Source organism: Anomalospiza imberbis, chromosome 5, assembly GCF_031753505.1.
Source record: "Anomalospiza imberbis isolate Cuckoo-Finch-1a 21T00152 chromosome 5, ASM3175350v1, whole genome shotgun sequence".
NCBI classification, from domain to species: Eukaryota; Metazoa; Chordata; class Aves; order Passeriformes; family Viduidae; genus Anomalospiza; species Anomalospiza imberbis.
In genome coordinates, this window is record NC_089685.1 from 54,154,186 (window position 1) to 54,165,649 (window position 11,464).

At 41.9% G+C, this 11,464-nt stretch overlaps 1 protein-coding gene across 1 annotated transcript; it reads right to left on the reverse strand.

Annotated features, from left to right (window-relative positions):
• Positions 1 to 3,878: 3,878 nt before the first annotated feature.
• STMP1 (short transmembrane mitochondrial protein 1) lies at positions 3,879 to 10,051 on the reverse strand. The gene is made up of 3 exons (XM_068190855.1): positions 9,915 to 10,051; positions 6,810 to 6,863; positions 3,879 to 4,342 (listed from the first exon to the last, which is right to left on the reverse strand). The coding sequence occupies exons 1-3, from the start codon at positions 10,020 to 10,022 to the stop codon at positions 4,262 to 4,264; spliced, it is 243 nt and encodes an 80-aa protein (XP_068046956.1). The 5' UTR covers positions 10,023 to 10,051; the 3' UTR covers positions 3,879 to 4,261.
• Positions 10,052 to 11,464: the final 1,413 nt, after the last annotated feature.

Here is an 11,464-nt window from a genome sequence, read left to right on the forward strand (position 1 = left end):
ATATTCTGGTGCTCCATGTGCATATAAATTGGGTATCTTTCACCCATAACCCACCAAACCCTTAGAGAAGTGGTGTTGAACCAGCAGGAGGTTTTGGATTACTGCTTGTGTCAAAACAGAGGGATCCCACAGAATCATCTTGGAAATAAACATACAATAAAAAGTTGGCAGAGGGGAGAAATATGGGAAAAAACAAAAAGCATGTCTTAGCCCTCATTCCAAAAGCAGGAAGCTGCATCCTTTAGCAAAACAATTGCTATTCCTGGTAGTTCCTGTAAATTTCATTTTGAATTGCAAAGTGTTTCTGTGCATCAGTCACTTAAAACATTTCCATGACCCCCGATGCATAAAAAAAGACCTCGGCCTCACTTTTTCCAACTCTTCTCCCACCTCACCCGTTCCTGTGTTCCCCCCACCCTGAGCTGCTGCTCTGCTGCACTCCAGCACACAAAGCTCAGGGCAGCCTCTGCCATGCAGAGCCTCCTCATTCTTTCTGCTCCCCTCCCTGGGTGTTTCCCTGCTCCCCAGCAGGAGGCTGCTCTGAACAGACCCTGAAATGGTGCTCAAAGCAGAGGCACTGTCCTCCCCTGACACTAGCTCCATCCTGAAGCCCCAGGAGCAGGAGAGGAAGGGGCTGCAATGCCTGTTCACCAACATGGGCAACTTCCTACAGGACAAGCACTACAGTGGGTGGGTGTGTCTGCAATACCAAGTTTTGTCCCTAGACACAGCAAGCAGAATGTCTCTTTGTTCACAGTACCTAAAGTTACTTTTGACCATTCTCCCTCTGCTAAGAAACTCTTTCTGGCTTGCTTTCTTCCCAGGGCTTTAGCTGCTCTGCACCTTTTACTTGCACTCATCTCCTGATCCTTTTCACTTCATGCTTCATCCACCAGCATCTTCCAATTGCTTTGCTGCTCAGCAACAAATCACTCTCAGCTCTGCTCAGCTCCCATCACACCCTGCTATCCCAGAGATTTCCCAGGGGATATGAACACGGGATAATCTCATTTGTGAGAGACGAGCAGCTAGCATCCCAGCCAGCCTTAGGGAGACCTGGGATTACTCACAAATCAAACAGGGTGTCCAGCAATGCTCTTCAGTAAGAACAGCAATAACAGTAGGTAAATGAAATGGCTCGGTGCTCTTGCACATCTCAAATAATATTTCTTCAGAAACATTTCCAGGAGGCTCTGGTGTAGCTTGTGTCTCACAAGATTGGTACAGAGGCATTTGGAGCGGACTCAGGCAAGGAATTTCCTCAACAAACTGTTTCTCCTGTTTTGGTACTCTTGGCATGCTTCCACATTCACAGCTGCTGGCACTTGTCACTGCCATGTCCCACCAGGTGATGCATGAGGCAGTGGTTTTGGGATGTAAAACCAATGAACGTTCATGTTAGTGAAGTTCTGTGAGGTGCATCCACCAACTTTTTTTGGGTTCTGGTGCCCAATAAGCTAATAACTAGCATTGCTGTCTGGCTTTTTGTTTATTTTAGTTATTAACTCTTGACTGTTTAATGGCAGAAGAGCCTTAGGGCAGCATTTTCCAACACAGTATAATACTCTCAACCCACAGCAAATGTTTTAGAAGCCTGTCAGTAGCTCATATATTCCTTTCCTCGTATTTTGCCTTGAAGCTTCAGCTCCAGACTATGTCTCAAATGAATCAATACATGAACACAACTGTTTTTAGGAAAGGAAGGAAGCCTGCGTATTTTAGCTGGCAATTTTAGCTATCCACATAGGCATTTGAAATGGGCAGACATTCCCAGAGTCCATGTTAAGTGGGAAATTTGCTCCTAGGTAACTTCATGGAGCATCCATCTTTTGTGCCCTGCTATGACACCAGTGCATCCAAAGCATTCTGAGCCACCAGATGCAGGGCCTGCATCAAGCGCTCATTATCTGTGCTCACCCTCTGCCTTCTGAAAGATAAAGTCAAATTTTAGTATCACCTAGGACCTCAGGCTAGCTAAAATGTGTTATGCAGTAGTTGCAAAGTCCACATCAGCTATGTTACAATGTTATCCAGATTTACAGCATACTATGTGGGAGGAAAAAACCCAGCTTGAGCTAAAACGGAAGGTGTTACAATGTGAAACACCTCAAAAATCCTGTCTTTAATATTAATGAGCATATATTGTTTCCACAGCATTCCAGCTGCAGCTTTTCACTTACTAATATGATAGGGAAAAAAAAAATTCTAACAGCTGCTTGGAATGCTTAGCTGAAAGAGTCAGGTCCAAAAACACTTTTAGAGTAACTGGCCTGTTTGGCAACACATACAGAGATTTTGAACGTTATTTCACTTCTCATCCCCATATAAAGAAAAGGAAGAACATCAAGTACATTTGAGCAAAGAAATAATCCTATTTTAAACACTAATATAATTTTACATGGCAAGCAAAGAAAAATGAATGGGTTAGAGACAGTATTTTTCAATGCTCAAGAACAGGAAAGAGAGGGGAGGGAGAGAAAGTTGGGGGAAACTTAAATTCATCATGTTCATGAAAACATTGAAACAGCTGTGCAGCACTATCATTCTAGGGAAATGTTTTTGGGCATGGAAGAAAATTCTTTCAGTCAAGTCTGAAGTCTGAAGGTAATGGAAATCTCTCTAGGTACCTTCCACACATGCTGCTACCACAGGGTTTCTGGTAGCTGGGTTTAGGTGGTACAACCATTTCTCCCTGTTGGAGTTTCTTGGAGTGTTTCCTGTAGAGAAAATTGTTTGCATCGCTACTAAGATTGTCTGACTTGAGCTGGCTTTTAAACTTAGCAAGTAACCCTCTGCAAAGACTGAATGCTTTTATGTCAGCTACACATTTCAGGGCAGAGGAGAAAGGAAGGATTTAAAATTACAGGTGAAATATTCCTTAGGTATCTTTATATTGCTTAAGAAGGAGAATCTTTGCATAAGGAATACTTTCCTCTCTTTCAGGAATGCAGTGTGGAAGAACTCTGTCACCAACAAACTCTGGCAAAGGATGCAAGTGTTTGGTGTATGGTACTCTGTAAATGTGTCTTTACTGATCCAGTGAGAACTCTACACTTGGAGTCCACTCAGATATATCCAAATTAAAGGCTTTGGGGTAGAGGGTGAAAATTACAATGAGCATATAGACAGTTCTGTACTTTGCAGCTATGTTTATATCAAACAGCACATTTCACTGACAAAGCAAGACAATTAGTGCCCAGAGCTTGGGTTCTTTTCCTTCTGAGTGCCCCTAGACCTGTCTAATGGACTAAACACCCGTGAGAGATCAAAGCACATCTTCTGATCTAGTCTCTTCTGAGAGGAATACAGACCATGTGCTCTACAGTTTTCCTATGATGAGAATGAAAACATCGTAAAAGGACAAATCACTTTTAAGGCACAATCCTCATCCTAATTAAAACATTGATGGAGAAGCACTCTAGGTATACTTTAATCTAGAGCCTGAACAAATGGAGGTCATTCTCTGTGCTTGTCTGTAGCAGTTCATCACCAGGCATTCTCAAGAAGAGCAAGAACACCTCCTGGCACTTTTCTGTGCTCTTCATGTCCTGCAAAAAACTGTCAAGGGGACTCTGTCATTTAAGCCATGTTACAGAGTTGATAGACCTCTTCCATTTTAAGGGAAGAAAATTATTTGAGAGATTCTTGACTTAATAAAATTGACATCTATTCAAATAATTGCAATTTTTTTTTCAGAATTTACAACAGGATTTTTGCAGAATTATGGTTTCAAGAGAAGACATGAGTTTTACAATGCATGTGTGTTTTCTTGCACACCAGGAGTTTTAAGGGCTGCTTTTTTTTTGCTTTGCTTATGTGTGTGGCATAAGGACAATGAAGTACCACTATTCACAACAAATGACAAGAAACTCTGAAAGTTACTTCTCGATGCATTTAATTTCTTTTGTGCTGTTCTAAGAGCTAGAGTATTATCAAGTGTGAGGTTACAAATGTAACAGGACCAAAAGCACTCCAGTTGGATCAGGTAAAAACAGGTTACAAAATATTAGGAAAAGAAACACTGAAAAATACAAATCATATCATCCAGTCATGCATCAGTTGCCAATCCAAACTCTGAAACCCTTGAAAATCAGTCCCAGGAAAAGTTCACAGCCACCCTTTCAAAAGGAGGATATTCCAGTTCTAGGAGACTAAGAGTGGAGGAACCTCCCATGCCAATACTCTACTTGAACTTTGCTGCCTGAAAAGTAAATTGCATCCTTGGTGCACACACAGAGTTGACCTAGGGAACATTGCTCTTTCAAGACTTGTCGTTAGGAGGTTTCTTCTTGGCTTCCACATCCTTCTTAAAATCTTCCAGCTTCTTTGCAATGTTAGGAATCTTTAAAGACAAAACAAAACAATCAAACCCCACACTACAAAAAATCCTGGGCTATGTGAGTTTCATCAGGAAAGACAATACCATACACACAGCAAGACATCCCATAAATTTTAAACTGGTTTTTAAAAGGTATTTCCAGTATCTGTTGCCTTGAACAGAGCTTAAACCTAAGCAGTATCAGGCAAACGGCAGATGAGGCTTCAGGAAATACTTAGATTATTAAGGGTATAAGTCAGTGGTGATGAGAACAGGAGGAAGGAAAAAGGATCACCTTACAGGAAATTTAGCATGACCAGTCTGGCTTCCTGACTGAAAGAAGACAAACTTCCAAGAATAAGCAGATTTAAACACTGATGCACAGGCTTTCAAAGGGGAAATTAGATTGCACTATACTGGTCATAACCCAAGAGAAAAGAGATGTTCAAGAGCATAAAATATGTTCTCAAGAAATTTATTGAGAAATATTTCTCCTGGTTCATCTTGTGTGAAACAAAATTCCTCACTGGGGAATTCTGCTGCAATGCAAATTGGCACCCTTTTGTAGTTTTACACCTGAATGAAAATTCAATTTACTGCTTGTGAGTTCCAAATCTTCAGCTTTCTCTTACAAATAAAATAATTTTGATAAAATAATCCAACAGTAAATTTCAATAACTTAAAAGGGAAAAAAGCTGAAGCTCTTAATAGCAAAGAAGATTATGACTAGCTAAAACAGGGAAGTGATAATGTATGATTTTACAAAATAATGTATGATTGAAACAAAATTAATGCAAATTTTCCACTCTTAGCTTTGAAAAAAAAAAATCCTGGGTTTTTACTTCATATGTCACCTGACCACAGAGCAGAAGTTAATCCAAACAGAATGCAGTTCTCGTATTGAATGGTCTGAGGATCACAGAACTGGTAACAAGCTCCTCTTACCTTCCTTTTCAGAATTAAGCTCTGTTTGAGCAAATAAAATTAAGAGCCCAGCCTGACATTTAAACTAAACCAAGTGAACTCTACCACTGTCAGCAGAACCCTCCATGTACTTATTACTAAGCACACTGTGTGTACAGCTGCAGAATTAGGACCTCATTATGACAAGCTTATATTAAATGTCACCTCAAACCAATCATCTTCAACACCAGCAGTAAAACTTCCATGTTCATCCTGCAAGTCAGTGTTACATTTCCATGGAAATATCTCCAGCAAATCAAAGCCTGAGTCCCCCTCTTGTGGCAATACTTTATCAGTGCTGCCAGAAAAGCACCATAAAATGCTTGTGATACATATTGATACATCCAAATATATTCTTATGACTACATGTTTGTAACACTGTAAAACTTGCATTGGACAGAAACACCAGCCTTTCATTAGTCCTTTTACTGGACTGACTGACAGGAAAAATCACCAAATTTTGCATAAATAAAGAGCAAAATGTAAGATTTTTTTTTTAAGCAAGATGATTCAATACTGAAGATGAGAGGAAAGCAAAACATAAATGTCACCAAAGCCTCAACAACTTTGTTTAGTTTTTTATCAAGGCCAATACAGACTGCCTAAGAATTTAAAAGGATTTATATGATAAATGTTATTAACTCCTCTAGCCAGTAAGTAAAGTGGCACTGCTCTTACAAGGGATTCTGCTGACTTGGCAAAAAGTAAAAGCATGTTTTGAAGGCTCAGCTTGAAATCTTTTTCCTCTGCCCTCTCACATTGGAAACTGTTAACTGAAAACTGAAAAAAGAAAGTTCTCTTTCTTTTCTCACTGTGAGAAAAGAAGGAAAAAAAGATTGCAGGACAATACACTTTTTGAAGTAGGGGAAAGTATTGCATTTACAAAAAACACTGGCAAAACTTATCTTCATTACAGGTCCAGAAAACAGACATTTCACATGCTTTGAGAATTTGTATTAACAGTTATACTGGGAGGAGAACACTGTAAGAAGACAGGCTACCTGAGACAGGAAGCCAGTATTTAATGCTGGTAAAATCCATGAGCAACAGATAAACCTTTTCTTTTTCTCCTGTGTTTGCCAGTAGAAGGCTAGGCTCTAGAACTGAACAGAAGTTTAGGCTTTAAGCACTACACTACCACAGATGATGTTTTGGTTACACTTTTTTTTTTTGCAATTAAGGTTGGAAAAATCCTACAAGATCAGAGAGTCCAACCCTTGAACAATCACCACTTTGTTAACTAGACCAGAGCATGAAGTGCCATGTCCAGTCATTCCTTGAACACCTCCAGGGATGGTGACTCCATCACTTCCCTGTGCAGCCTGCTCCAATGGCTAACCCTCTTTCAGTGAGGTAATTCTTCCTGAAGAAGTCTCAGTTCTCCTGTAACTAAAGTCAGCATGATCTGCATTCTGTTCAAATAATATAAGCCATCAAAATAAAGACTGATTCAATTCTAATTGAGGGAAAACAGCTGTATCTTTTCAGTTCAGGACAGGTTTACCTCTGAGAATACTAGGATACTCACATCATAGTTCTGAGCCAGATACATCCCAACCACGTTGCCAAGAGTAAAACCAAGCTAAAAAGGAAGAAAGGGAGAAGAGTTAATATCCTTCCATCAAAAGCTTATTGGCTAAAATAAAGAAAAAGGGATATTGCAAGTTATTTAATGAGTTTCAACTCCACTCCTACATAATTTCTCATCTTTCATCCAGAGAGGTACAATTTTCCCCATCTTCCTCATCAGAAACACCTTGCCATCATTTCCAAAATACCACACAGTTTTGTTATTCAATCCACATCCCCAAGACTACTTGGATCAAGCTGTGTTCGTTCTTGTAAGGTTCTCTACACACCCACAAAGGCAATAACTCCTAGAAAAATGGGGGAGACAGCAGCACGGACCTACATATCACAGACTTCTTGGTCCATGCTGGGAAAGCCTAATGCAACATCCCACTAGAACAGTGCCCAGTGTTGGAAAAGGACATACATGTCTTAGGATGAAGTAAAAAACCCAAAACTTCACAACATGAACTTAAACTGATGTAAACCTGCTTCTTCTCTTCAGCAGCAACAGCTGTGCATCTTCCAGACAAACCCTTCTGACCCCAAGAGATTAGTCCTCAGCCAAATCCACTCTGCTCTAGGGGCTCCTCCAAGGCAGTACAGTTGGCTGGAAGCTGGGCACAACCTCTTCTGACAACTGTGCAAGCTTATAGTTGATGGAAGGTGTCCATAAAAATGTACTCTGGAAGTAGAGCAAGAGCAAAACACAAGCACAGTTTCTGGCCCAGACCCTGTCTGCCAGCTAAGGAAAATCCTCAAGCATAAGAACACTTCCAGGGTGAAAAAAATTCCTCTTTTCAAAGGCAGGTGATGAGATTTCATTCAGCAGCTGCTCAGTATCCTACATTTTATTTTGTTGTTGCACTTCAAAATAAGTCTGCCCTATACCATGAAAGCTCATTTAACTGTTTTGAAAGGGGACACTGCTAATATTGTGCTCTCATTCATTGTCAGTAGACAAATCACTCTTCGTAACAGCTGAGGACAGTTCTATTTAAAAAAATTGTTATTGCTCATGGTCACTGCTGTCAAAATAAGACTATTTTAAGAAAAATAAAACCACAGTCCACAAAGTAACTTTGCCCTCACTTACAGACCACACATCTTTTCCAGGCCCAAAGCAGCACAGCTCATCTTTTCTGTGATCCAGACACCATAAGCAGCACTGGTGAAAATCTATCTACAGAAAACTAAAATTGGCTGAGAGCTGTCATATGAACTCTGACTGCAAGTTACTTCAGTATTTCCTTAAACCCATTTTTGGTCTTATTCCTTGATTATAATTACTTTTTAAAGCATAGCTTCAATAATTTAAGAAGAATTATTCTTGTGTGTACTGTCCTGCTTATCATATGCTCTTGTAGTTTCAATTACCAGCTAAGCAGGTACTCTGGGAGATACTAACAATGCATTGATGAAAAACAGACCCGTGGCTCCTCTTAATTCAGAGTATCACTCTAGAAGAGGAGAATTTCCTGTATCTTTAGCAGGGTCTGAGAAGCCACGTGGAAACACAAACCAAATCCTTGTTTATTAGCAGTGTTCTAGCTTTTATTCTAGAACCTCTCTAATATATGTCATATTCTGTTGTGAGATAACCCTTACTCAGTAGAGATAGTACTGAGATCAGTATTCCCTTAAGTGTACTCCTTTATTGGAAAGTCCAGCACTGCATCCACTCAGTTACATTTATTTTTAGAACTGACGATTCGAGCAGTGGGGAAAAAGAAATCACTACTTAAGACTTCAATTATATGGAAAGCCAATGAAAATGTGCATATTCACTAAAAACAACAGGACTGATGAGGGTTCAGGGTCTTCCAATTTTTACCCAGCATTTCAAGGTGCTTTGTAAACAAATGGCTTATTTAAAGCTTAACTCTGGACTGCAAAAACACAAGGTTTGTGAGATTATCCCTTTATCTCTCTGCTACAGCCCTAACCAGGAGAGCAAGAGCCAAACATCCAATATACACCCAAGCAGGGAAGAAACCCAGAATTAGTATATCTTTGTCTGACGGTCATGCACTAATGAGAAATTGTAATTATAAAGTATTTTCATCTAGCAAGAAAAAAAAAAAAAAAACAACAAAACAAAACCATTAGCAAAAAGCAGTAGAGTTTATAAACACAGAAACTTTGAGAGAGGCTAACCATATTTAGCCTTACTGAAGGTTTCCATTGGGGTGCAGAGGGGATTATAAACAGCTACGGAAATGGCTGAGGCTTTCATACTTCTTATTATGAAGCTAGGATGAGAAATATGCCTCATTTATTTATTTATTATATAAAAACAGGCAAGACTATCCCAATTTACAACAGGCCATCATTTCTTGCTCTGTATCAAAACCTGCTATGAAACTTACTAGCCTGCTGCATTATCTCACCCCAAGGAAGTCTAATATTCAGTCTAATAATTCTGCTGTTCTTCGGGGCAGTAATGAAACGCGATCCCTTGCTTTAATTTCCACATATAAAACTCCCCATCTCCAGCGGTACGCTTTCAAGGGTGTACGAAACGGCAAGGGCTGACACCCCTGCTGTCACTAAAGGAGAGAGGCATTTATGCTTACACAAAGAAATCTGAGCAGCGAGGGGAGCATCACCGTGAGCAAGCAGAATCTCCGAGGCAAATTAAGAGCACGACTTGGAGGAAGAACAAGCCGTGGAACCCCATTTTCAGAGCCGCTTTAAGGCGCCGTTCTGCGACAACAGGGGGGACGGGTGGGAAGGAGCGGGAGGAGGGAGGGAGCGGGAGAAGGGAAGCCGCCGAGGGGGGAAGCCGCCCAAGGATGGGGCGCTGCCGGGGAGCCGACACCGGGCGCAGCCGCCCCGCCGACAGGGGCGGGGGGGTGGCCGGACACGGGGCCGGGGGTGGCCGGACACGGGGCCGGGGGTGGCCGGACACGGGGCCGGGGGGTGGCCGGACACGGGGCCGGGGGTGGCCGGACACGGGGCCGGGGAGTGGCCGGACACGGGGCCGCGGGGGGGCCGGACCCCGCGCCCTTTCCCCTCGGCCGGGCGGCGGCGCGGCGCCGCGCCCCGGAGCCCAGAGCCTTACCAAGAACTGCAGCATGGTGCCCGCTGCCCGCGCTGCCGCCCCGCCCGACAGCAAGGGAAGTGAGGCGGGCGGCGGCTGCTCCCCTTCCGGGCCCGCCCTCGCCGCCATGGCCGGGGGAAGGCTCTGGCTCGGCCGCTGGCCCAGCCCCGGCGTGAGGGGAGCGGTGGCCGCGCCCGAAGGGCTGCGCGGGGATGCCGAGCGGTGCTGGTTGTTTGGTTTGGGTTTGGTTTGGTTTGGTTTGGTTTGGTTTGGTTTTTTTAGGTTGCGTGAGCAGTTGTTCTTTGTGAATCACTTTGGGTTCAGCTTCTTTTAATGGCTGTGCTTAATTGATTGAGATTTGGGCAGTAAGTGCCAGTGAGGAGGAGTTGTCCTGCTGCAAGTCAGTAGAAGATGGCAGGCTTTATCGCAATTTATTTCAAAGTTCTTTTCTCGCCCTCGCAAATTTTTAGACAAAAACAAAAAAAAAAAGAAAAAAAAAGAAAAAACAAAACCGGGGAAAAAAAACAAAAAACGAAAAAGCAAGCAAGCAAACAAACAAACAAACAAAAAAAAAACCAAACAAAACCAACCAAACAAACAAAACCAACAAAAAACCCCAAAACTTTCCCAAACAAACAAACAAAAACAAACCAAAAACACCAAACAAAACAAAACTCCCACCAAACCAACCCCCCCCTCCACTGGGAGATACGTAGATTTTTGAGGTATTGGGAAACTCTCCCCTGAAAGCAAGTTAACTCACCTTACATCTCAGTTCCCAGAAAGCTCAAATGTTCATCTAGCAGAAAACACGTAGCATCTGCCTTTCTAGGGAAGGTACCTTGGTGAAGTAAAGAAGGATCTCCTTCCCACTTCAGGAAAAAAAAAAAGACACTAAGTAACAACTTTTTTTCTGAAAATGACACAAATATTTGAATGGATGTGGCATAAGAGCCAGGGCTGGGCTTCCTTGGCCTCTGGAATGACTGACTCTTCCAGGGGTCTCATAAATGAGGTTTGTTCTGGAAAGAAGAACAAATGAGCTGCTAAAAGCTATTTTCCTAATACTGAAGCCTTCTCCATGTGTGCAGGATCGGAGCATGGAGATAATATTAAACTCCAGCCTGGGCACATGTCAGAAATCAGATGGGGCAAACAAGGCTTTTAGTAGTTATAATGCCTCTGCAGTATCATCACAGGGAGATAAGTTTCACTAAAAACGTTGTTATTATGCTTAGGCTATAATGAATCCAGCATGTGTTAGACAGTCTTGGCTCAACATTACTCTACACAGTTATTTTCCTACATGCCATGAATTTCCTCTGTGACATTTAGCGGACTGCCAATTTTTTTTTCCTTTAAAGTAAAACTATTTCGTTTGCATCAGCCAATGCTGAATCATATTGGGTCAGAGAATGTAGAGGGTGGGTGCTGTGGATGGTATATGTTAGTGGAAGGAAGAGCTCAGTCTGGTAGTTTTAAATGCAACAATTATGCTTTTATAAATGGGGCTGTGGCGGGGTGGGGGGGAGAAGCTAAACCAAAAAAACAACCCAAACCTACTTTTTTTT